The sequence below is a fragment of the Haemaphysalis longicornis genome, unplaced genomic scaffold, assembly GCF_048455015.1.
Source record: "Haemaphysalis longicornis isolate Haplotype H1 unplaced genomic scaffold, Haemaphysalis longicornis Haplotype H1 scaffold_1, whole genome shotgun sequence".
Lineage (NCBI taxonomy): Eukaryota > Metazoa > Arthropoda > Arachnida > Ixodida > Ixodidae > Haemaphysalis > Haemaphysalis longicornis.
Genome location: NW_027526203.1, coordinates 391229945 through 391256883, shown reverse-complemented (window position 1 = coordinate 391256883; position 26939 = coordinate 391229945). Strand labels below are relative to the sequence as shown.

The 26939-nt window shown below is 46.6% G+C and overlaps 1 protein-coding gene across 6 annotated transcripts in view; it reads left to right on the top strand.

The window, feature by feature from the left end:
- The window catches only part of Not1 (CCR4-NOT transcription complex subunit 1), an 86315-nt gene that overhangs the window by 29032 nt on the left and 30344 nt on the right, over positions 1-26939 (top strand). For 3 of the 6 annotated variants that reach the window (XM_077686614.1, XM_077686613.1, XM_077686617.1), the window contains exons 16-30: positions 770-1061; positions 1372-1544; positions 1631-1755; positions 1825-1935; positions 2727-2805; positions 2870-3088; positions 8653-8796; positions 8864-9043; positions 14154-14198; positions 14592-14708; positions 14819-14929; positions 14985-15317; positions 20311-20466; positions 24905-25045; positions 26407-26562. In XM_077686614.1, coding sequence (XP_077542740.1) covers positions 770-1061; positions 1372-1544; positions 1631-1755; positions 1825-1935; positions 2727-2805; positions 2870-3088; positions 8653-8796; positions 8864-9043; positions 14154-14198; positions 14592-14708; positions 14819-14929; positions 14985-15317; positions 20311-20466; positions 24905-25045; positions 26407-26562 — 2382 coding nt within the window. The remainder of the gene's footprint in view (positions 1-769; positions 1062-1371; positions 1545-1630; positions 1756-1824; positions 1936-2726; positions 2806-2869; positions 3089-8652; positions 8797-8863; positions 9044-14153; positions 14199-14591; positions 14709-14818; positions 14930-14984; positions 15318-20310; positions 20467-24904; positions 25046-26406; positions 26563-26939) is intronic. The other 3 variants (XM_077686615.1, XM_077686619.1, XM_077686618.1) reach the window with 2 other exon arrangements.

Below are 26939 nucleotides of genomic sequence, written 5' to 3'. Positions count from 1 at the left end.
AAAAGAAACGGCAAAACTGTGCCTACAGGTTCAGGCGTAGGAGAGGCTCGTACACAGTGCTGACTACAGCGGAAATGGGAGAAATTAGCCGCGAAGTTGACCAGTGACAGCCGATCAGACAGCCATGGCCTCAGTGACGTTGCTTAGGCCATGCCAGGGGTGCATAATGAGAAGAACTGAAGAGAGTGCGGTTGGTTTTTCCACATCTTTCACAGCGATTTCCACGCTCACCGCTTCACGTGCACGTGCAATATTTGGCTCAGGTATTCCTGGCAGTGTAATCTAAACGTCGCGCAGGTTTACTTGCACTGCACAAAGAGTGTTGCAGGGTCCCTTTAATGGGCCAGTTCGTGGGGATCGCAATAGAGTCGGGAGCTTGTGCAGGTTGACCAGTTCGTTTGGAGGAGGACCCACCCAAACAACCCGTGCTAGATAGCTTTTAATTGAAAAAACTCCAATTTCAGATAATAGTGGTGCGTCAGTTTGTTGTGGATCGGGATGGGGTTGGGGTGATTTGAACGTATGGTGCCTGGCTACTTCCAACTGCATTAGAAATGAGCCCCAAACTGTAATGTTGCAGAACAGTTCGATGCCGTAGATGCCAAGTACTAATAGTGTCAATGCACTAGTGCAAATGAGTCCTGGTTGATATTTTGCTCTTTAGCCGTGGTCTAACTGTTGCAACCATGGGGTCCACTCGATGAGAACTGTCTCCCTTTCGAGGCTGGCAGGGTTCAGGTGTCAAATGGTGCCAATTGTGTCCCACCAGCCGCCGCAGCCACAGCAGCAGCAGCAGCAGCAGCAGCAGCAGCAGCTGGAGGTCCTCAGCTCCCTGGGCAACCTGTCCATAAGTGGCCCCACGGCAGCCCAGCCGCCACCACTTGGGGTAGCCGGGGCACCGCCGTTGTTTGGCACGGCATTTGCCACTCCTGGCTCGCCGGCCAAGCTCTTTGGGCCGCCCCCGACTGCGACTGGGGCCACCGGGCCTCCACCACCTGCCCAGACGGCCAGCTTCTCCACCGTGGTGCCAAGCCTGGGAACCCAGTTTGGCTCGCAGCTGGGTGAGTCGGTCTGGGATCCTGCGTTTGCACGGCCACAGTTGCCCCAACGCGAGCACGATGTAGGGTGCGGTGCTGATCCGCAAGTCAGTTTTAAGAAGTGCATAGGGCATATCCTGAGAGCTCGCTGTCCCAGCAGGGAGCAAAAATAGGTAGACACTAAGGACAGGAACGTGTATTTTAGATTGCACAAAATATGCATCATGCTTAATGTGAGCAAGCCAGTTTGTATGACCATGGGTACAATGCTGTCTTGAAATCTGACTAAAAAATGTTGTCTTTATAAGGAGATGATCTGCTTTTCCTTTTTCAGACGTAGCGAGTATTCTGCCTGAAATGAACCAGCCAGTATCCAAAGAGATTGAGGACGAAGCCAATGGTTACTTTCAACGCATTTACAACCATCCTCCTCATCCGACCTTGTCCATTGCTGAAGTTTTGGACATGCTCAAACGGTTTCAGGAGTCTCCCATGAAGTCTGAGAGGGTAAATAAAATTTGGTGGCCTAAAAGAGGTGCAGTTTTGGTGCAACACAAACAGATGCTGACTTTGACTCCTCTCCTTTTTTCTAGGATGTATTCAACTGCATGATCAAAAACCTCTTTGAGGAGTACAGGTTTTTCCCACAGTACCCAGAAAAGGAGCTCATAATAACGGCGCAACTGTTTGGCGGCATCATCGAGCAGAGCCTGGTGACGTAAGTGCCTTTACTAAGCACTCCTTGCATTCCTTGCTGAGATTCTGATCTGGTTGCCATGCCCTTCAGGTACATGGCTCTGGGCCTGGCCTTGCGTTATGTGCTGGACGCCCTGCGAAAGCCATTCGGCACCAAGATGTACTACTTCGGTGTCACTGCACTGGACAGGTTTAAAACAAGGTAGGACTTTCTGAGCTCGCTCTTTGCAATTTGGTTAAAGTCTCTATCTTATCACCCACTTGGGAACTTAAAATTGATGCCAGGGTGTTTGATTCCATAAAGTAAAGAAAAGCAGCTGTGTAGGTTTGAGCAGTTACCTAGTTGCCGTTTACAATAAGTAGAGAGGTGCAATTTGGCGAGCTGCAGGTGAGGGAGGAGACGTTTTGTAGGTGCAGAGCTCAGGAAAGTCAATTTCGAGAGTAGCTTGGCGGCATCTGAAATAATTGCTTTTGCTTGTAACCTGAAGTCCAGTTTAGGGCTCGCAGAATTGCGTGTGTGCATTTTTTAATTCTGTGTGTACATAGCTCGGCTCACACGTGTACGCGTTTCGCTGCAGAGAGGTGCACGTTATAATCTGCGGTAAAAAAGCACAAAGTACTGTCGCAGTATTACCTGCACAATGCACTACACAAAGCTGTATTAAGATCCTCGTGAAAAACAATGCTTTATAAATGAATTGCAGTTTGCAAAGTAATGTTAATTTCGAACGTTTGATTGCATTCTGTGATACCCAAAGACCACATTTCACTCATAACAGCTGCTGTAACTACTTCTGCATGGAAAACTGCATCTTTCATCGGTGTAATTAGTACAGCTGTGTTATAACGGCATGTGCTTACAGTAAGGCAAGTTAATTAAGCGTGCTCAGAAGAAAGCAAGTTGCTTGGGCTACTTCAGAGCGGTTTGCTGCCTGTGCGACTCCTTCGGGGTTATGGTTGGTGGATATCGAGTGATCCTGCTTTTTTGCCTAGGTTGAAAGACTATCCGCAGTACTGTCAGCACCTGGCTTCCATTCCCCACTTCAAGGACTTTCCCGAACACCTGAAGGAGGTGAGTGAGTGAGTGGGGGGCTGCCACCCGGGGCCCCCGTTCTAATTGCGTGCGTGTGTTCCAGTACGTGGACTGTGGGGCCCGGTCCCAGGAGCCCCTGAACCGGCCCCAGGGCCAGACCCTGCCGCATAACCTGGCCATGCTGGCCCAGGGCCTGGCCCCCGTTGTCCCAGCGCCCCAGGCTCCCGCGGTGCGCACGCTGCCCACAGTGGCCCCCACGTCCAGTGCAGGCCTGGCAGCCACCCCGTCGGTGGTCGCCAAGCCCGCCGCTGTAGGAGGCAAGGTGAGCGCATGCACAAGGGGGGAAGGGGGCCCTGGTGACCTCGGTAGGGGAGCCTCAATGCGAACGCATCCTGGAGGGTGCATATCGTGAAATTCAGGGTTGGCCGTTAAAGATTCAGGGGAAGAAATAAATAAAAGAAAATGCTTTGAAATGAAGAACTTGTTAGAAGAAAAAAGTACTTCTCCGGGAAAGCCACATCAAATTTAACACAATTCATTGCTGGGTACCCACACCTAGTGCGTCTGATTACAATGTCGCATATTGTCAAAGGCAAACTTTTAACAGTCGCCAAAAAACTATCATGTCGGTGAAACTAGTATTAACATTATGAAAAATGTTTAGGATGTAGAATTTTGAAAATTGTACATGTCGCAACTAGGAAGCTGCATTTTGTCTTCACTTAAAAAAAAGAATTTGTGTGTCGTGTGTGAGAGCGATAGCTTTGGGCAGTATACATTTGCCTACAGACTTGCTGGGAAATTAGTCCAGTGGATTTCTTTTTCTTTTTTGCAATTAGCCTGAGGCTTGGCTGTGTGGTTCACAGGCATGAGCATGGTACTCTTGACAAGGTGATTTTACCTGCTTTGATTTGTAGCACGAAGCTGTTCTATAATTATGACGCTATTACAGTAAATTTGTTTGAATTCTCTCACTGCTGTTTTCACAAGATGTTGTTGCGTGCAAAGAAGGTCTTTGCTAACATTTCCAGTCTCATTAGCTGTTAATAAATAGCAGAACATTTGACCATTTTCGGATTAGTCGCAAAATGCTTGCAAGTCAGAACCTGTGCATGCCTTCTTGATATGCTTTATGGCTACTGAGGATGGGAAAATTAATAAAAGACTTCCTTGCACACAGCGTTTTCTGGGAGCACTGACAATATACTAAAATTTTTTATCGGGTAAAATCATTTGTAAAATACATTCGAAAGGGTAAACTGTCAGATAAAACCTTTTTATAAGCAGTTGGATTCATTCACAGAAATTGATGAATTCAGGGTATAAGTAATCCTTGCTGTCATGACATGTTCCCCCTCTCGAAAAAGGCCAGCTAAGTCTAGAGCAGTTTTGGAGTGATTAGGCGAGCATTTTAGGTGCAGGGCATGCCACGCTGTCTTAGTACAGCTGTTGTTTGGCAAGGGTGAGCGCTTGTGCCATGAAAGTGCATGGAATTGGAGGTATTGTATTGCTCGTCTGACCGCTGACCTCCTCATTTGTATCGCCAGCAGCTGTAAGGAGATAGCGTGGCATGCATCACCAACCATGAGCTTGCTTGATACAGCGCAGCCTGCTTATGGCAAACTGCCGCCATGAAAAAGTGGTTAAGGTGCTGTTCTTTCGAGCCTCTGGTTCAATCCCACCCAGTGTTCTTCTAGTGGGGACGGAGTTAGAAAACCCCAGGTAGTCTAAACTGAACGGGCCCTCTAATACAGTTCCTCGTAGCTAAGGTGCAATGTTGCCTACTGGTTAACCCCCCCCCCCTCTTTTTTTCGTTCCCCATTCACTCCCAAAGTCCTGACAACACACTTGTTCAATGAAGAGCACTGTAAGTGGGCATTGACTTAACGGTCCTTGCAATAAATGGTATTTCTTAATTAAAAGTGTCTAGAACCAACATAGCCCGAAGGAGCAAGCTGGGGATTGTGGTGTTCTAGTAAACACCAACTCTTGCTGTGTACACTAACTTCTACTTGCTTTGTATTGCATTGCGCAAGCTGTTGGGGGTGTTTGTTGCTAGAAGTATTCTTGCATGAATTGTTGGAAGTGTGCTTTGGGATGGGGAGTGCATGGCCACTTGAAACTGTTTGTGCCATATTGTGTATTGTGCCTTAGAGTGTCGCCGGGAAGTTTTTTTTTATTGGTGCTTGCTTACAAAATTCATTACTGCTCCACACCTACCGGTAAGCTTTTGTGTTTGTCTTCAGGCGCTTCTTTCAACAGGTCGGGGTCGGGGGTCGTGCCTCTTAATAACTGGGGGTTTTTTCTCCTAGGATTTGGGAGCACACTTTGTTGACGTAAGGAATGAGGGCATTGGTGACAGCATGCTCTTTCCGTTCATGTTGCATCATGATGCTTACGTGATCATTGCAGGAACTGAATGTGGAGACTGGCTATGTCCCAGTGCTCCTTTGGGAAATTTGCCTGAGCCTGTTAGTTTTGCATAGTTTTGCTTGTTGGAACAGTCATTTTCTAACCAGTTGGGGATACGCATCACAGTAGTCAGCACCCTTTCTGTGGTATTGCGACCATCTGACATCAGCCCAAGGCTGGGTATGGGTCTGTATCCCAATAAGAGAGCTCGTCTGGGAGTAAAACTGGTGGCCTTGGGAAGCACCCTGTAAAAACCTGCGGGTCACGCTGCGCAGCACGTTGCTTTGTGTTGCTTTTTTATGCTGGCGTAAGCTCTAATTAATGGGCCGCCCTCTAGGCGCACAACTAGGAAGGTGGGAAAAACAGTAGTGGCAAGCATCGTTCTAGCCCTCGTGGCAGCCTTGACACTTCTTCCTACTTCATACATAATGCCCCCACCTCATTCACTGGAAGGGTAGGATACGACATTTGGTTACATAAGGCTAGTGTAAACTTGTTGAGAGAGCAACATATGGCAGTTAGATATCTGTAAAACTTTGCGACATGGTTTTAGCGCTAAAAATGGATTTTAGTGTCTGTCCTGTTCTCTTTCTTGTGTTTGCCCATTTTTAGCGCTAAAACCATGTCGGAAAGTCCACACACATTCACCCAGCAGCAAGTCCTTCTTAAATCCGTAAAATTCTTGTTGGAAACTAGTGAAAACTGATAAAACATTGACTAGTTCTGCCTGAGTGGTTTAGGTAGCTGATAATTGTTGCTGTGGGGCTTGTATCTTGCATCAGGCACATGGCAATGATTATCCTAGCTCTTAGCCCTGAATACCTTAGTCATTGGGGCTGCTGCAATTTCCGGCTACATGGAGTATCATGAACATCAGTGAACTGCAAATAAAAACTGATATTTTCATAGTTTTTTTTTTTTTTTTTCCAAATGCACAGCTTGGCGCAGTGAGCTGAACACATTAGGAATATCAGTAGCAGCGTGTGTACTTGCAAGGAATATTATAACGTCTCGCACGAAAACCTTACAGAGACGGCTCGCTGATTGTGTGCTAAAGGACCTGCCTGCTTATGCAGTGTCAGAGCAGCTCATATCGAAAGCATTTTTCTTGTAGGGGCAGAAATTCTTTTGTTCTCGTTATGTTGGGGTGGAACCATTACAGCAAAAGGAAATGGTCTTTGACTAATTTGGCGGTAATCAAAAGCATGTTGCATGATGCCACAGCACTGACGTTCGACAGAAAGGCAGGCTATAGATCAACATTGATATACAGTCATCTTGAAAACAGGTGCGGAAAAGACGTTGACGAAGAAAAGAAATACGCAGGTCGGCGCACTACTAGCAACTGGCAACATTTTTTAAGAAGCAGAAATATATAGTGCAACCCATCCACATAACCCAATTGATTAGCACTTTAACTGATTAACACTTATACAGAGATTATCAATAAAAACTACCACTAGACATAAAAAAAACCTGTCAGGTATAGTGTGCTATCACCGCACGGGTCGTCCCAGAAACACCAACTCTCTGCGTCTTATAGACTGACCGAAGGATGACTCGTGCGCATCGACCCCAGTATAAAGCACTCAACTCAAGTTTTGTGTTCTGGTAGCGGATCGGGCTGTCTGTTCTGTGAGTGCCTAATCTGTCACGCCAGTGCTTTTTTTTCCCCCTCTTTACTTACATGAAGAAGCCACGCATTGCTATGCCTGTGTTACACCTCACTGCGGCCAATGCAGGTGTTGCAGGGCAGGCGAGTTGTGGTTATTGGGCACATTTTCACATGCCTTGGCTGTCCGAGATCCTACCCTTCTGTTCTATGCTCCCCCCTATTGGCTGTATTACCGTATTTCCTGTTTTGCCTTTTTGTACTGCCTGGTGCAGTCAGCAGCAGTTCTGTCTGGTTATGTCGTCTCGTCAGCAATTCTGCTATGTGTGTTAAGTGAACAGTCCAAGCACGGTGACTTCTCAAATTGCACAGCAGGAGGGAAGAAGCTTAACTAGACTCACAAAGGCACATGTGTTCATGCTTAATTAGCATTGGCCATTTATGTGCTCAAAGTGCTTTTGTTTTTGAAAGCATTTTGCGCTGCTCTCACTATTGTCATTGCTTTTGAATTTAAGCAAACGTCTTTTCGAAACGTCTTTTAAGTTTTTCTTTTTCGTTACTTGGTCGGTGCCCTCTTTCTCTCTCAATTTAAAATGTCTTCAGGGATTTCCATTTCGTAGCCTTGTTTTCTTTTGTGGGTGTTCTTTATGCTGGACAAACAGGGTGGGACAAGCCTTGGAAGAGAAAATTTGCCAACTCATTTGTTGGCTTCACAGTGTTGGCCACCCAGGTCTTTGGCAAAACATTTTTTATATTTATGCTACTGTCATTAAGTTTGGCAGGCAGGTGTTGTAGCATGCTAATTTACCCATAACAATTAATGTAAAACATGTGCAGGTTTGCTTCTTTAACAGGCTTTCCCAGGTTTTCTGGAAGAAGCTCAATACATGGTTGTAATTTTTTTGCATCCATAATTTGGGTGAATCGAGAAACGTAGTGAGGAATATTTCACACTTCTAACTCTCCTGCTTAGGTCATGTACCTGCAAAGTTCATGGGAGAATAAAAAGACTACATTTGCGTTCCCATATTTCACCTATGAACTTTGGAGCATACCTTTTTGGTGCAAGAGAGCTAGGGGTGTGAACCAATCCTTTCGCGCTCCTTGATTGATCTTCCTTATTGCTGCAAACAAATTACCATAAGAATAAAGTGACAAACTTTTGCAGAATACATTTGAACCTAATCGCTCTAGTGAAGAATTAAATGTATATATTTTGTGAGCAGCATACTGCAACACATATCGGCAATTTTTATGACCGTCACTTGAATATTAGTGTTTTTCCAAAGACCCCTAAGTGGCTTTGCGTTGCCGTTAAGAAGGGCATAATTCAGTGCAGCCTGAAAACTAAATTCGTACTCCCATGTCTTAAAGGGAACCTGCATGGGGCCCTGGCAGCTCTGTCCGTGATGGCTGACCATACAGCCAGTGGTGTTGGCGGACACATTTTCATTGCTTGCCCGCTTGTGGTCTTGGGAGGTGGTGTGGCCTTGCACGGTGGCCTGCTCCGTCTTGCCTTTCTGTCCCGGCCCTTTCCGGGGGCCGCCCAGGGCAGGACGGCTCGGTGGGGGGGCCCTCGTCCTGCCCAGCGGCGCCCCTTGCCTCGCTAACCTTGCACTGCTTTGCCTGGCCCAGCACTTGACGCTCTGTGGTGCCTGCAGGAGTTTGTCGTTGCGTGCCCGGCCGACTATCCGGCGCTGTCGTACGCCGTCGTAGAGGAAGTCATGCGCCTAGGCTGCCTCGATCGGCTGCCCAGTTTGTACCGGATGGTTAGTGGCCAGTGTGTCGGCCTCGAGCTGTTGGGAGAGCAGCGTGCCCTCCGCGGTGTGGGGCCCTTTTCCTGACGGGGTTTCCTCTCTCAGCCGTCCATCGCCAACCCCACCAACATCGACACCCTGCTGGGGGCGACGGAGAAGGACGACAAGCTGGTGATACCACCTGAGGCGGTGCAGGACAAGGTGGCCTTCATCATCAACAACCTGTCCCAGATGAACCTTCCCCAGAAGGCAAGTAGAGTTTAGGCCCGAGGGCCAGTGCTGAATTTCACTCACCGTGTGGCTCTGATTGCTGCAGACTGAGGAGTTCAAGGAGGTGGTGAAAGAAGACTACTGGCCCTGGTTTGCCCAGTACATGGTGATGAAGCGAGCGTCCATTGAGCCTAACTTCCACACCCTGTACGCCAACTTTCTGGACACCCTCAAAATTGGGGAGCTCCTGAAGCTGGTGCTAAAGGAGACATTTCGCAACATCAAGGCAAGCATAACTTTGGCTACCACCTCTAGGGAGGAAGGTATGCTTGCATGCAAGCGACAGCTAAACCTCGATATAACGAAGTACTGTACTTCGTTACAAAAAGTTTTGTTTCGTTGAAAATTCATTCATAGGATGCACAAAACAATACCAGCCTACTGGAATTGTTTGTGCATCCTATGTACGAATGCACAAACACTGCCAGTTTACTTTCCTGTTGCAAGCACCCATTCGCAACTGCCTTGGAATTCCCCCGAGACCCCTTTTTGCTCCCGATATGCCGCTAAAATTGATGCTGTGCTGCATTTATAAGAATGGACTTCGCATGGCGTTGCATTTTGAACTCTGTGTGCACAGAAACCATTCAATACGCGTGTGCCACCTGCACCTTTGCTGTGGGCCGGTCTCTGCTTGCAGGAAAGGTGCAAGGGTAATTCAAAGGTTTTCACTCAAGAACAGGGCCAAAAGAAGGCAGCAGTACTAACATAGCCATGCTCTGATTTCCTCTTGTCTTCCACGAGTCGACTGCAAGGGCTCACATTACAAAGGCTTGTGTAACATTTTAGTTGCTGCCAGCACGTTAGAGCAGCAGTTAAGCTAGTACCTGGCAGGGTGCCTCCTTTTTCCTGGTGAAAGGATTGCCATTCCGTGCCACACGTAGAGTTCTTCTGGGGGCGCACATGGAGCCTTAGCATGAGTGACAAAAGGCAAATAAAACGTCCAAGGCGATAACAGGGAACCCCCGACGTAGGCATTATACGTGAGAGATGGAGAACGCAGGTACACTGCTTGAAGGCAAAAAAAAAAAAAAAAAAAAAGACAATGAATAAGATGCAGGCAGGCATTCCGGCACCAATGCCTTGCGTTTGGAGGCCTCAAACACCATTTTGTGAATGGGAAATTGCCTTTCTGAGTACGTCGAATTTAGTTTTACTGCCATGAGCTGTTATATTAAAATTACAAATAGTTTGTTTCGCTATATCGATGTTTAGCTAGCAGTGTGCATGTGCGCGTTTGTATGCTTGCGTATATTGAGGCTTTTACGCTGCTGTGCAGAATATAAAACGCATTCATATTTTTAAATGCTGGAAGCATTACTACGCAGCTTGTTGAAAGCTCGGATTGCTGTCTGTGCCAGAGAGGGGATCACTAGTCCCGGCGTGTGCGTGCACAGGCACGAAGTTGAATCTACAAGGAGAAACCTCGCGCAAGGCTTATATTGCATAAGAAAGGTACCAATAAATATGCATCATTTTTTTTTAGTAGAGCTCATTCATTACACCAATAAATACAGCAGAATCTCATTAAGCAGAAATTGCTTAAATGGAACATAATGTAGTGGAGTTCGGTTTTGTATTTAGGAAATGTGAAAATACTGCCGCTACATTGATTGCGTATTTTTTCACTCCAGGTATTTTTTCTCTTCAGGGTAAGTAATTCGAGCCAGTTCTGAGCATTCGAAGGCTCATTTAGCATTACAAACACTGTGTTTTTTTTTTATCCTAGCAGCTATTAGATCGCGTGACCACAAAAAAGTTTCTGCTAAACCTCAAAACTGTCAGCTTGAGTCATTTTTTAGAGTGCAGCTCTTAAGCACCCACTCCTGTGGTTTCGTGTTGCCGTCGGCCTCTTTGTAACCGAATGAATGCAGAGGACACCGAAGATAGATGAGATAGAGCGAGCAGGAAAGCAGAGTAGGAAGAGGGGGAGGGCGTTATGCCGAGGCCACGCGAGACATTCTCGGCGGCTGCGAAATAACGCCAGAGTAAGCGCGTGCCATCGTGCGGTCGATGATGACGCGATCACTTCCTGAGATGAAGGAAATCCTGCATCTGCCGCTGCAGTAAAGGAGGAGTAATGTGTGAAGATAAGTGAAGAATAAAAGTGGTCTGTAACCATACATATATATGCCTGAAATTTGCATAAACATATTGTGCGCAGTTGAAACAGCTAAACAGCTGTGCTCAAATTCTGCATTAGGGATTATTGTAATCATCAGCCTTTTTTTTTCCACTCGGTGACTAGCAGTGGTATAAGCTCCCACGTGTCTGTGTGCGTGCGTGCGGGTGTGCACGCATGCACTCACACAATATTTCTGGGGGTGGTGCTTATTTGCTGAAATGGCATGAAACAGCAAGTGTGGCACGATTTACCACTTCAGGCTTTCATTTATTTAGATTATTCTTGGTATTAAAGGGATGCTGATGGGGATTTGCTAAAATCTTTCTTGTGGCCGCATTATGTAGTTTAGTGCATGTAATCTATATTTGACTGTACAGCAAAGGTGTGCAGCCTTTGTTTATCTGTAATGGATGGTGGAAGGGAAAACTCCATGCACCGTCCGCAGCTGCAGCACCAACTACCATAAATGACTTCACACTGGTTGGCAATCTGTTGCCGTGCTATCTGAGCCTTCAGAGTTCATACTTTTCAGCCATTTCATTATTAATGTAGAATTGGTTTAATTTACCCGTCCTGGACTTTCCAATGGGCTGGCTATCTTACGAGTGTTTCAGTATAGTTTTCTTTCTTTTTCTTTTTTCTTTTTTTGTACACGCTTCTTCCTTTTTTTTTTTTTTTTTTTTTTGTAGCCTATGCATTTTTCAGGGGATGACAGATAGATGTGTGGTCCAGGAAAACGTATTATCTGAGCTTTTAATGACCTGTTTAATGAACTGAACCGGTGTTCGAATCCTGTACCGGCCACGTTTAAGGTGCCATTGGCCAATTCTGCCCTCCAAAAGTTGGTTGGAGCTCCAGGAAGCATGCCTTCTAATTTTATGTTTAGAACAGGCTGCATTAGTTTACATTTCAGTTTACATTAGTTTTCAATGTTGAATTTCTTGCCGTAAATTCTGATGCAAATGCTTTTTTTTTTTTTTTTTGCATCTTGCAAAAGATGTGTGATGGCTAATGTTAATCCTGCCATTTCCATTCTTTAAAGTGCATGTTAATCGTCCTTTGTTAGGTTTTGTGCACGAGCAAAGCAGGCATGACGGTGGCAACCCCCTTTAAAAGCCTGTGCCAAAATAAGTTCACAATGGTGTATTTGAAGGAAGTAAATCCACAACCACAGTTTTATGACTTGTGTAATATACTCTAAAGAAAACTGCTATATATATGATAATTTTGACTTGCTATCTTTCAAGAAAGAATGGGAGCGGGCTGAATGTATAAATTGAGACCTATTGACTAGTAGAAGTCTGAAACAATGGGCTTGCTATTCCCTGCATATGTAAGATATCAGTCAATCAAAAAAGTTCATTATGAAGGGCAGAAGGGCAGAAGGGCATCGTAGAAAGCGTGGTCAATCCAGAAGTGATACTTCGGTATGCAAGCTGAACGGGATCGTAATCCTACTCTCGATTCCGTTGCTCATTCTGATGTGGGCAGTGTTGACTGCTGCGTGAAGACCTTCCTGCCCTTATCAGGCACCCCTGTAATGCTTCCAGCATTGTGTAACCATATTGCTGAGTACAATAAAAAGGCCTGGCAATATTTGCACAAATTCTCTTTATCTGGCTGCTAGTCATTTCAGTTGTCATTGGTGCAATTAAATGCATTTGGTCTTGTCCTAAAAGCTGCTGAAGCCTGATGCTCGAGTCTGAAGTTTCCCTGAAATTTTAACCGTGCTGCTTCTTTCATGGACTGTGGCTTGGCTGCATATTGCAAAGGAGCATGTTGTGTTACTGGTTTGTGTTTTTCCTGTGTAAGTGCAGTATGCACTCATTACAATGTATGCATTCCAAGGTCACCGTAGTCATTCTCGATTTTCTGTTCCCAGTTTGATTGCATGTTTACTGGGCTACAACGTAAATAGCAGCCAACTAACCACAGACTACCTTATTCGATTTACTTTTCAACTGTGGAAATCTGCTTTACTGATGGCTAATTTGCCATGTCAGTTAGACTTAGTACTGGCAGGTTTCGTTCTTGTTCTGTTCATGACAATGTAGTGTAGCCGTAGCTCCTCGTTGAAAAATTGTCAAAGTAGCTTGGGGTTGTGAAATGTCCTGGAAAGCCTCTTATTCCACTTGAGTTTGCGTACGGGCCATACTTAGCAAGTGTACAGACGCGTAAAGCCCGTTCTACGCGGTGTGATTTTCCCTGTAGATTCGCAGATGCGGCGCCGCTCATGCGGCAAAACGACCTTTTTTTCGTTGCTGCGGCAAAGTGCCAAATGTTTGGAACGATCGAGCATCCCCGGCGAACGCCGCTCGTGCGGCGTGGAGGCGTAGAGGGGCCGGAACTTGCGGCCAATAGGAACACAGCTAGGTTAACGTCACGGTCACGTCACGGCATCACCATTTGCACGCTTAGCAACCAGATGGCGTTGCTTGCATTCACGCGGCGTAAGAGCGGGCGCACCAACAGAAACGTACGCGTGTTCACGACACGATGTCACGCGCTGTTTTCAATGAATGCTTAATCAGTGTCCGCGCATGTTGCGGACATAACAGCAGTTTGGAAGAAGTACATAAGAACCGAAGAAGTCCCGTCCGAGGTACACGAAAGGCACACACAACGAGCGAACCCAGGGTTGCTTGCTGTGTTTGTCTTCTCTGCTGTGTGTGCATATATTGAAAAATAAGTAGCGATTGTTAAATGAAACCGCTAATATACTCATATTTACTGCAAAACGGTCTAAAACAACTTCCCCAGAAAGTACAATAAAACTTATTTTTTAACATCACAACAAGCTTTGCTCGTGGCAGACCTAATTCGATCTGCAAACAATGTAATTCTGAAGTGTGAAAATCGCGACGTTTGCAGGCCATGTAGACATTTCCAGACATTGTGAACTTCGCAAGCGCGAATGTGCGTTCCACCGAATTCGCAGACGAAAAACGCACCATGTAGAACGGGCTTAAGCATGTACAGTAAAACCTCGTTCAACCGTACCTGGTAGGTTGGCTCAAAGAACACACCCAAACTTGTAGCTTGGCTTAACTGTTAAAAACAAAAGTTTGGAGTGCGGGCTTTGAGGCTGAGCAAATGCTCTTTGACCAGCAGCGTACTGGTTAGGCGGGTACATACTGGCGAGGTTTTGCTGTATTGCTGGCAGAGTGCAGTTGTTTCAAATTGTTGGTATCTCTGGCTGGTGCACCTGCAGGATGAGTGGGCGGCATGGCACCAGAAAGTATCCAGTCTCCCAGAGGCACGTGCAGTGGCATTGTGGATATATTCACGGCAAAGTCCTCTTTTTGAATTATTCCTTGTGTGTCCGTGGCTGGTGCTCGGAGCAAGCCTTTCGGTATCCATGTGCCAGTGTGGTACAGGGACCGGCATTGCCGTGGGCAGTTGAAACCACAATTTGTCAAATTGTCCAAACTAGTGAACACATTTTCATTGACCAACGGTAACCTGTTGGCATCTACAGTTTCCTGAAATGATTGGTTTGTCCAATTGACTTCATAAAGTTGGGTTTCAGCTGTACAAGGTTTGCTTGTGTGCCATGGGACTGTCTTGGGTTTTTGCCTGTGTGTGTGGTAAGGTGTATCGGGCGTGGGGAAACATTTTACCAAAGTTTTTGCATCCTGTGTGCTTACAGGTTCTTTTGACAAGTGACAAGGCACTTGCCAATTTTTCTGACCGATCTCTGTTGAAGAGCCTCGGACATTGGCTGGGGATGTTGACCATGGCGAAGAATAGACCCGTGCTGCAAGTTGTAAGCATACCTTGGTCCCTGTGCACTGAGTGTTATAGCCTGTGCAGTTGTTCCTAAATGCGCTGCTGCCGGTACTCAGTGTTTTGTTTTTGTTTTTTTCCGCTGTGGAGGATTTGGATGTCAAGTCCCTGCTGGTGGAGGCCTACCACAAGGGGCAGCAGGAGCTCCTTTATGTGGTGCCCTTTATCGCTAAGGTCCTGGAATCCTGTGCCAAGAGCAGGGTGAGTTTGCCTCTTCCCCCGGCCTGTGGGGCACCACCGACACTGCTGTGCGCAGGTGTTCAAGCCTCCCAACCCGTGGACCATGGGGATCCTGGATCTGCTCTCTGAGCTGCACCAGGAGCCCGAGCTGAAGCTGAACCTCAAGTTTGAGATTGAAGTCTTGTGCAAGACCCTGAACCTGGACATCAACGATCTGAAGCCCGGGATGATCCTCAAGGACCAGGAGCGTCGCAAGCGGCTCAAGCCGCAGCTGTCGCCTCGCCACAAGGTGGACAGCCCCCCGCTGCCTCCGGCCGTTGGGGCGCCAGCCACCGTGCCGGCACTGCCCATGGCACCCCAGCAGGGACCGCCAGCAACGCCAGCGTTGCCCAGCGTCATTCCACCACAGGTCAGCCAGCTCCTGTGGCCTCGCGCGATTCTCACTGGGGTGGGCCGCACAATGGGTCTTGCTTTACATTCTTTCGCTAATATGTGCACTTTTGTTTTAGAGTGCGGGTGCCACGGTCACTGTGTGGAAACAGTGCATCGCTTCTTTCTGGTTTCATAGCACCTTCTAGCACCTGCTTGGGCTGCACCTATTGCGCTACAGTGGCAAACCTGTATGGCGGTCTGTTTGGTTCAGAGAGGCTATCTGCAGCACCCATCTCCTCCTCCTCCTCTTGCGTGCACATTCTGTTTTCATGAGTGTGTTGCTTTGTGGGATCTTTTGTTTTTGGGCTTTGTGTTGCTCTCTTTTTTTACCTCCTCTCTGCTTTACTTTTTTTTTTTATTCGTTCTCTCTTGCAGCATCTTATCCCACTGCTCTTTCCGAGAAAATGACAGGTACACCTGCGATATTTCACGGCACACGTGTGGAATGCTGAAAGGCTTTTCTGCCAAGCAGTTGTTCTCGGCCGAAAAATTCCCATTGGTGGGGCTGTTGGCGTAAGATGTTCTGTTACTGTGCATTGACTAATGTTTGATTTCCAGCCCCCAACATCATATTTCTGGCTGACAGAAAACAAAAATGCTCACATTTGGGACAGCAGGTGCATGCATAAAATAACCTCCCATTGCTGTGTAATTGTCGTCATCACAAACCTCTCCCATAGGTTTTCAGTCCCTTCTATCTTTCGTCATCCTAATAGCTTTTTTTGCCCCAGAATTTTCTTCCCTCATTGTTCCACTGAGTTCCCTGACTTCTCTCTTCTGCAGTTTCCTCTTCCCTAACTTCCCTAATGTAGCCATTCTGTTTCTCAGGTGGCCCATGTGTTGTCAGTACTCCAGATTGCACGTCCAGCCTAACTACACCTGTTTTTTTTTTTTTTAATTCAAGCTGGATGTAAAGTATGTTTGCTAATTTGTGCTGGTTGTGTCTTATCCCTAAGCATTGCAGCTGCCATCCTTTGTGGAATTTTGAGCTGACCTAAGATCTTCTTGGTGCTTAGCAAAACTCCCTGTCCCTATAAATTAGCACCGGCAGTACACATTGTATACCATTCTCTTTAGGGGTTGAGATAGCCTATGTTTCATTACTTAAAAGATGCTTCCTAATTCTTCATCCCATCTCGTATGAATTCTACACCTATTGCCTTTTCATGGTTTAAATCAACGCTGAAAAATATACCAAAATGTCTATTCATCAAACTGCTTCCACTGCAAGAACTCTCTCCTTGTTTGCATGTTGAATGGCTGATATTTCTAAACACAGCTTAGCCGAGTTTGGGTTTGGGCTAGTGCTTGTTGCCTCCGTCTGTCCTTGTCCGTTTTTTGCGCGACACAGTCATGGATTTCTAAATACAGTTCGTGGGCCGTTGTCTGCAAGTATTTTGTGGACCTACTGAGCAAGCTGCTTTTGTCCACAAATTTAAGTGGCTGATATATTGTCCATTTACTCGTGACCCGTACTTCTCACAATTAAGCCTTCTCTCGTTGATTCTCTCTTTAATTGCTCTCTCGTGGACATCAGTGCAGAGATGCTTTGACGGATGTACACATTATTACTAAAGTGGTGGAAATATTGTTGTGGGGAAAGCATGCCAGTGAAGATAAGGGATAGATGCAGGGCGGCCAGGCCATTCGTGCTCCTGGTTGCAGAGGCACTTCAATTTATCACTATTGGGCACTTTAATTTCAGGTTTATTCTTAATTTCACTCAGTACGTAGGGATCTTACCTACTATTTTGAACACCGAATGAAGAATGGCATGCGCTCATGTTAGATAAGACGCATGAAATCGTCACATTTATTCCCATAATAAAAGCTAGCATTTCAGAACCCCAGCCTCTTTCTCTACCCCGTAAAAGGCATTCTTTGTTGCACCTTTGCTAGTTCGAATTAACATAAAATATTTTTATGAATTTGTCTTCTAAAAGCACTAAGCGAGTCTCCTGAACTTGGTGGTCTTGCAATGGTTTGGTGGCTTCAGTGATGTCCTTAGAATGAAACACTTTTTCATTATGTTAAAGGCCACATACGTAAGTATGTTGTTGTGCACAGAGTTCTGATTACCTGGTTAATGGCGTGAATGCGATCCATTTTTGAGTAACCTTTTCGAAATCCAGCCAGTTGTCTTGGTTAGTGGCTATTGAGGCTGTCACATGTGAATAAATGTTAGTCTGGTAAACAGTTTGCGCAAAACATAATTGGCTGGCAAGTCTGTGATTCTATTCTTACGGATTTGGAATACAGTTGGCATTCCCCCGAACGTCGAAAGTCCAGGGGTATTGTGAGAATAATTTTGCCAACTTCATTACAGCACCTCCTCCATGCTTTACTAGACCTACGGTTATTCTAACATGTCCTGCAGCCTCCCCTCTCTCCATCTTCTTGGGCGCCATTTCCGTGTAGTTTTAATTTAAGAGACTGCTGGAAATTTGCTGACCATGTAAGTCCTGTCACACGAGTGTTCCTGGGCCTCATGCCTGGCATGAAACAAGTGTCCTTAGAATTTTTCTACCTCTACTTTTGCTACCTTATTCCCATTTGTTACATTGCCGCTTTTGTCTTAGTCCATCTATGTTCTTAGAAGTCCCTGCTACTAACAAGATTGTAATAGCAAGCTTCTGCTCTGTTACTCCGAAACTTTCTCTTCCTCTTGAAGGGACACTAAACGGTAGAAACAAGTTGGCCTGTATCGATGGATTATGGTGCGGGGAATCTAAATACACCATTCTCGCAACTAGCAATTGTTTTATAAGAGAGAAAATGCCAGAAACGTGAAAACAGGTGACGACCCCTCGTATGTTTTTGGGTACTATGGTTTGTGACATCACAGAAGTGCTGAGCAGCAAGAGCTCCTTGGAGAAGCATCTATAGCTGTTTTCCTGAAGTAAACAGTTCTTTAGTGGTTGAGCACATGAAATAAACATAAATCAAAGCTTCTGTGAGCTAATCGTATCTGAAAAACAGACTACAGCATTTGTACACTGCGAGGCAGGCTGCTTCCCTCACTATTCAGTCAGCTTTCAGTTTCGTTTTCGAAAAGCATTGGTGTGCAATTAGCGAAGTCAACCGACGACGGTGAGCGTCCGAGCCTCTGCAGGCAACATACCCGGCAGGAAGCAGCTGAAGTCCCTTCATTAGAAGCGCAAAAAGGAAAAAGATGCACTGCAGGTGGTTAAGCGACCTGCCTGACCTTCTAATCTCCAATTCTCCGCGCCCGGATAGGGAGGAGGAGGATGAGGAGTAACACTTTATTTAAAATGTTGCTACCGGTAAAGCGCGCCTGGTTCGAACATAATCACCCGTGAAATGGACTTCCTGTGAGGGGTTATCTGACCGATCCGCCCTTGTGCTTTTACATTCTCCTCAAGTCGCTGTTAATTATCCGTAAAGCGTGCGTCGCTCTGCCCTTGTTGCGTTTGAGCCAAGGGCAGTGCGGGCAACGACAACTGCTGGAGCCTTTATTTCATGCTAGGTTCGCGCCGTGTGGAGAAGATATGAGATGGCTGTGATCGCCAGACGAGGTAAAGTCAAGGCGCCCTCCTGAATGGCATAAGCCTGGGACACCGACGCCGTGCTTGATATCCGAAACGGTGCTTGTTGCTACAAAAGTGGCTTCGCTGCAGCCCTCCATGCTCGCAGCCAGCTTGATGGGTTCTGGGATGACGAGTACGCGGGCACACCGGCTGCTCGAGCATCTAAATGCATTTCTCATTCCGTCGGTGAAAAATCTTATAAAAGTCCTAGCCAGCCTCCTTGGCCAGAGAAATGTTGCCGTAGTCGGCCATGGCTTCGGCCAATGCCAAAGTTTTACTGGCTTCGCTCCTATTTAATGATGCAATGGCTACATCACGAAAAAATGAGATGGAAGCAGGGGAGAGAAACGCCAGCTTTATTTACTTATTTCTCAGCTAATAACGCATAATTGCTCTCATTGAACAAAAGCCAAGAGAGCTACAAAATGTATGATCTTTCCATTGAAACAAAATTCCTTTCAGCCTTTAGTGTCCCTTTAATGTTCCCTCAGTGCATGTTGTTAGCTTGAATGTTCACAAGCTTGCTCCTGATGACAAATTTTAACCCTGCTAATTCCATATGCAACTGCGTGCTATGTATTCATGTGTTCTTGAATGAGTTTATCATCTGATGTCCAGCTTTCGCAGATCTCGTATGCAACCTCATGCTATTCATTCCTGTGTTTCTGAATGAGCTCCTTCATTTTTTCATCCATTTTATCCACGTTTATGTTGCCACCTGTGTTTCGGAGGGCCATACATTTTCTCTGCCAACGGCAAGCTTCTGCATTGTTGGTCCTAAATATTCTTCTGGCTTATGTTCCCGTAGTCCTTGCGTATTTTGCATTTGTTTGTCCCAAATTTCCTCTCCTGTGCCATGTTCCCTCACTCCTTGCTTGTTGTAGGCTTGAATGTTGCTGATTTTTCTCTTGCGAATCAGTTTTGCAAATTCCATTTCCTCTCTCATGCTGTGCACAGCTGTGTTCTTCAGTGAGGTCCTTTGTTTTCTTATCTTACCCAAATTTTTGCCACTTTTGGCTCTTAGTGCACACATTCTCTCCGCCAGTAGCAAATTTCGTTTTGTTGCTGCCCAGCTTGGTACACTCCTAAATGCTCCTCCAAACCTTGCATGTTGCAGGCTTGAATGTCTCCCACCATGCTTTGAATGAAATAGGTCTGACTGTGATTTCCGGTAATCCTTTCCGTTACGGCATGCGTTATGGTGTTGGTGCAGCATGGTTCAACCCGAATGCTTCGTTTTCTGCTTCCTTGTTCGGGGCAATTTTTTGCTGTGCGTCAGAGGAGCTCGTTTCTACTGTGTCTAGTCAATTCACTGTGCTGGTGCGTGTTGCCTCGGCACACCCTGCGTTGCCCACGCACTGGCCGCAGGCGTGAGGCTATCTGCTGCTGCATATGCCAGCCGGGCGTGTTGTGATGTTGCAGGTTGGTCTGCCGCCGCCCCAACCTGAGGAGGCTCCTGCCACATTGGGCGGGGCTGGGGCTTCACTGGCTGCTTTTCCCCAGCCACAGTTCTCCTATCACGATATCAATGTCCTCTCCATGACCAACTTGGCCCAGCACATCCAGATCAACAGCCAGGTGACAGCACCGTTTTATCAGGCATTGGGGGAGGCGGTGCACTGTACGTGCCGCCCTTCTTGGTTTCGCTGCTGGGGAACTGTGTCGGTCTCGCCTCCCGTGTCAGTGAGGGGCAGGGGAGGGATTGATAGAGGAGCTCTATCGTGATGAGAGGCCACTTCTCGTGTTGGGAGTAGGGAGAGGAGTATTGTCATGGTTTTCCATTATAACGGGTCAAATCAGTTGCGTCAATGTGGAGCTTACCAAGATGGGTCGCAATCTCAGGTTTCTTGTGGACTGGTAAATGTTATGGAAAGGCTGAAGGGTTGACGCACAAAATGTTGACAGCAGTTTGGCTCTTTCACCTGAGTCGTTTGTACACTTGTGTGCACATCTTTTTGCATTTAATTTTTTTCTCTTAATGTGGTGCTGTCTGGCAAAGCTACCTAATAGTGCATGCAGTGTGAAGAAGCAAGAATATGTATACATTGTGGCAAGTCAACTTTTTGCATCACTCAAGGGATGTGTTCACTGTACCATGAGGGCTTTTCAGCCATCTCATGTGCCTTCGCAGATCTCTGTAGTAGAGCCAGTGGTGTAGATCCTGCTCCTATTCGCAACTCCAAGTTTCATGTTGTGGCCTGGCAACAGCATGCAAAATAAAGATGGCTGCCATAATCGGGTCCACGGCACAATTGCCATGTTTCACTGAGGTAGTGCATATAATTGCATCTAGTCCTTTCTCTTTCAGTTTCTAGGACTAAACAGATAAAATGGCCAGAAATGTTGCTCAGGGGGCAAGCGGAAAACCGCATATTATGATAAAATGCTCTTTAAGTGAACCTGACGTGAAAAGTTCGTCAACAGACAACTCCAGCATCCACGCGCACTTCTCGTTGCACAGGGGCCTATCAGTTTCAGCCGCAGCTTTATCGCGTTCATCAGAATGAAACAATGTGCTGCTAGACATGATTTTGTGTGCTCTGGGACTCTGAGCATCGCAAACATTTACAAACAGCAGATGGCAATGTCAAGTTTTCCACGTATGGAGTGCTGAAAGATGGCAATGTCAAGTTTTCCACGTATGGAGTGCTGAAAGGTCTGTCCTGCACATTTTATGCAGTGTAGCTGTCCAAAATTGTGTGTACAAAGTGGCATCCTAAGTGGACCTCAGTCCTTTGTTTACATGCTTGGTTGTCGACCTAAAGCAAGGGTCACCGTGCGTAGTATGCAACACATGCAGTTAAACCAGTGGCCCACATTTATTGTACTCTGTCTTACCTTACCATTGGTTAGCACCTTCTATCGGTACTGTGGAGCACATAAGGTCCTGCACAGTGCAGTTTGAGTAATCTCCTTCTGTAAAAGTTTCGTGCTGGAGCTATTGTATATCAATGGAGTGCACATTACTTGCTTTCTTTTTCTCCTGCCCTGTTTGTAACACTGTATATGATGCCACTGTACTGGCTTTAATTGATGTCTGGCCTGGTCCTGTGTGCCAGCAGACTTCACAACTTCTTTCACCCAATATTTCACTACAAGCAGCTGTGATTTCATAGTATGGTGGTGACGTTTGTTCTGCGCCTAATTATGTGGGGCCATGTGCTCTTGTGTCATTGTGGCTCTGTTTATGAGCTGTCTTTCATAATTTCAACAGAACGTCTTAAATGTGAACAAAAACCAACTGTGTGCTATGCTGTGCAGTTCTGTTCAGTGTTGGCGGTCTTGTGCTTTGCTACGAGGCCGCTTGATATGATCGCAAATCTATGGATCCATCAGTGGAACAAATGGCGCAAGCTTCCAGAATGTGTTGTGGAAGATTAGTTTCTGCAAATCCACAGGGCCAAAAGGACGAAGAGCCCAAGTGGACAGGTCGGACACTACGTACGCCCCATCAATGTTGGCCTCCTCATTTGGACAGTGCTCTGCTTTTCTGACGGAGGCAAAAAGCGAAAACACCTCTGTGTTTGAGATTTCGGCGCATGTTAAAGATCCCCATGTGGTCAAAATTAATCTGGAGCCTGCCACTACAGTGCACCTCATCGCCTGTGCAGCTTCTGCACGTTAAACCTCATAATCAAATCAATCAGGTTTGATATTTCTGACACGACCGTGTCAATACAGCTACAAGTGTCCATGGAGATGGTAACAGGGCTGCTTATGTGCAGAATGTCCGTTGTGAACTCTGGCACAAAGCAAGTTGTCGTACCTTGCGAGGCATGTAAAAAAGTGACTACACTCCAAGGCAAAAGTCTAGGGCCTGTGGTCTATGAAGATTGGGAAGGGGCTGCCTTTGATGAGATGGCCAAAGTGGTGCACAGAGATAGATGGCAAGTAGCTCTCGGCCGAACACACTGCAGCAGTTTGTATAGCAGTAAGACTCCTCAAGAAAGATGCCAAGGGCTGCTCACTGTGATTGAGCCATTGCTGGAGTATGGTGCCAACCACGGTTCTGGACACATCAGGCGTCAGCGCGAGTGGGGGGTCTGCTTTTGGGAACAAGAGAGCGGCGTTCGCTAAGGCACTCTTGATGGCAGAGAACGCCTCTTGAGTAGTTCTGTCTTAAAGGATGCAGAATCACCAAGTTTACTTGCAAGGAGGTGTTCCAAAAGACGCAAGTAGGCTAGAGCAGTTCGGAATAAAACGACGGCGGAAGTTTACCAAGCTGATGAACTGGCAGAGCCTCATCACTGAGGTAGGCTCCAAGAAACCTCTTATGGCCTCAAACTTTGTAGAGAAAGGTTTGAGGCCATTGGAGTCTAGATGGGGTGCCAATTCGAGCAACAAAACTAGTGCTGGTAAAGCGATGCTGAAGGCTGCTACGAGGTCGGCGATTGACGACAGTCACCGGAAGAGACGCGGTGACGTGACAGTAAATCACTGACTGCTACCTACAGGAACTTGGTAGTAGGAGTCTGATCCCAGTAAGGTCACAGCAGCGTTGCAGTGGCAGAGGCAGCGATCTGAGCAGGCAGCAATGTCTCGATCCGGTCGTCGTCAGCCATGGCTCCACTTTCTGATCGGTGTAATGCAACAGTAATCGAATCACATCCGAGAGTCACCAGTGAGCGCTAGGCATGCGAGAAAGGCTGCACCAGACGTCATGCCACAATGAGTCCTTGGTTTATTCTGTGCACATGACTTTGCATCTTCCTGAGCCCCAGCGCGTAGATGGTGGTGATGATGATGATGCCGCTACAACCTTGAATGTTGTGTGGGCAATACTGGTGGCAGTCTTGTGCTTCAGGCACACAAAACTCCAGGTTATTAGCCCACTGCACCTGTGTTAAACATCTGTTGGCCCCAGCCTGGCTCGAGCACCCTGTATCGCTTTCCAACTTGTAGAGCAGCGGCAAAGAATTTGGTACTGTTTTTTGTTCCAGCACACCGTCATATCCACTTTAAGGCAGGGCAGCCCAGTGGGCCGGGGCAGCAGGCAAGGGCTGCAGGCAAGCCGATAATTCATCAAAAGGGGGGCTTCTGTGTTGGCAGGCGAAATGGAGCTGGCACACTTAAGTGTTAGAGTGGCGCATGCGGTTCTAACTTGAATTCAGATGAAAATGAGTTCCCTGCCAGGAGCCAAAAATGTGGAGAGTTCATACGACAGCCTAGCTTGTCTTTTCGACCTGGCTCTCTTGCCACGTGGCAGCCTGCAGCAGCAAGGTTTGCTGATAAAGGAAGCAAGAGGCATGAGCACTGAAGCGCAGCTGCTTGGAGTCTCCCAAGAACGAGCAAGCCAGGAGGCTCAAGGGAGCAGAGGTCAATCCCGTCTGGCATAGAGTGGAACAAGCAACAAGGAAGAAGCTCTGACCTGAGGTGCACAGACTGCAGCTAATCATTCCAGTTGCCCTGGCATGGAAGCAGTGGTGTCACCAGCTAGAGGATCCCATCCGAACATTATCTTGTGGGCTAGTCACGGCATTTGCTAGCTGGCTCACCTGAGTCAGCTTGCGCCTCCCCAGCAGCAGACATTTGGGCCCTGCCATCCCAATGACTTGTACCTGCTGCAGGCAAAAGTCTGGACCTGTTTACGTTTAGGCGTGGGCTAGCTACCATGTGGAAAGGGCTTATTTGGAGTTGCGAATAGTTGCAAAGGAAAAGTAATTCGAAATTGGCCTTTTTTCTGCTTGTTTAGGGGGGGGGGATTTGCCAGTCTTGTATGGCACTGTGTGTAGAATCCGAAGATTTTGAAACTCCTGTAGGGAAGAGGGCCTTTTTTGTGTATTCTTAGCTCTAAGCAAACATTTGCCTGTGTAAGTTCGTCACTTACGGGAGGAGTGTGGTCCTGCTTATAATAAGACCCAGTGGGTAAGGTAAGGTTCTCACATTAGCAAATAGTGAATTAACGGGTGTTTGGGTGTGTCTTGCATGTATGGATATGCCCCTAACCTTTTTGTAATTCTCCGTGTTTTACCAATTAATTCGAGACGTTAAATCATTATTTTCCTTTTTCTTCCAGCTTCCACTCTTCCAGGCGCACCCTCACTTGAAGCAGTATGTGCGCACAGCTATCGATCGTGCAATCCAGGAATGGATTATGCCAGTTGTGGAACGCTCCCTCAAAATTGCTCTTACTACGTGTGACCAGATTGTCAGAAAGGTAGGTTATTATTTTTTTTTTTTTTCAAATCTATTTTAACGCTTCAATAACTAGCTTTGTTCATGTGCTTTGCAGCAACACTTAGTATACATAACCGTACAACTCGCGGCTGCATTTGCATTCAGTGACCATGTTTACAGGATATCCTGCCAAAAAATTGTAGCCTGTTCAATAAGGCAAGCCTCTGGGTTACAAAGCCCGATTGATTTCAGAGCTGGAATATATACAGTGAGTAATCTTTTGTAGGGAGGGTACGAGTGTTAATTCACAGAAAAATGGTTGGCAACTGGGAACCACAGTAGCTCTATTGCTGCACACAACAATAGGCACAGCAATATTGCAATAACAGAGAGAGTGAGAGAGCAACGAAGAAAAGGAGCTCCTGCAGTTCTTTGGCCCACCCTGATCTTCCCAGTTCTGGCAGGGCCACGGAATATGTCATCCGCTGTTTTACCAGAGTGTGCCGTCTTGGCTGTTGTGCACTCCTTTGAGCTGCATCATTCTCTTTCCTCATTAGGAGCAAGTGTCACTTCAAGGTTCTACTATGAGAGCTCATACATGTGTAATTGGGGCGGTATATCCCCTGTTTCTCGGCATCCGGGCTCAAAGCAAACGAGATCGAGAAATATCTGCCTACAGTTTAGCTTGTAATGCACTTTAGCCGGAAAATGAACGTTGGCCTGGAAATAATAACCTAGGGCCTTTTGAGAATAGTACTCAGTCTTCAGCCAGGTCGCATCAAGTTTTCTGAAGTTTTCTGCACAAACTTTGGACAGCTAGTCTCTGAGGTTACGGATTAGGTTAGACCACGTCCTTAACATGCCTGCTGTCAGGAATTGAACCCCCTGTTCTTGGGCTTGGCAGTGTATTGTCTTAACCACTGTGCCACTGTAGCGGATCTGTACTGTACAAGGTGACAATTGTTGGAGGACCGCAGCCCTGCCATTTTTTGGTGGGTAGAGAGCCTAAGCAGAAAATTAAGGGAAAGTTTGTAATAACAAGAAACAACAGAATAGACTGCAGAATTTTCATTTTCTCAACCAGTTTCTGCAGTGGACAGGGGCTAGCAGTGACAATCTCAAGGGGTGCGTCCTTTAGATGGCATCTCTGATGTTTCCTTTTTTTTCTTTGTGGCTCCATCCTCTCTTCAGCTTGGCTAGAACATGTGGGAAAATGTGCTTTGGAGAGGCCTCTCTAACTAGGGGCGGCTTAAACTCTGAAACAACACCCAGAGCAGCTCCTTTTCGTGGATGTCATGCCACTGGGGATTTTTTGCACATTTCTTGGGCTAGGGTATTGAAAGGAGCTTTGTGCATCACTTCCAAGCCTCTAGTGAGCACTGTTTGCTTGCAATTGTGCAGGACTTTGCCCTGGACCCTGAGGAGTCTCGGCTGCGTGTTGCAGCACACCACATGGTGCGCAGCCTCACGGCCGGCATGGCCATGATCACTTGCCGGGATCCCATGTTGATGACCATCAGCAACAACCTCAAAGCTGCCTTTCACACTGCTCTGAGGGTACGTGCCGGATCAAACCACCAACTGGCCGTGCTGCAGATTTTTCTTTAGCCTCTTTGTGGGAAGTAGATACGGTTGGCAGCCTCTTCTGAGCTTACAGAGGGAACGCATTGCTCTCTAGCATCGCTGGCTGATAGCACCAGGTTCTGCTGCCACATTAATTATACTGAGGAAAAAATCCACATTTTTCACAGATGTGCATTCCGCTAGGTGCATTTTAGTTCGGATTTGGAAAGAATGAGGCATGGGGGGTATTTTAATTAACATGACTGTGACGATGTTGGAACTAGGTGTTTTCTTGTTAAATCTAAATATTGGGACGATGACAATTTCTTTTTCAAAACATTATGGTATTGAGTATCAGTGTGCCAGTTATA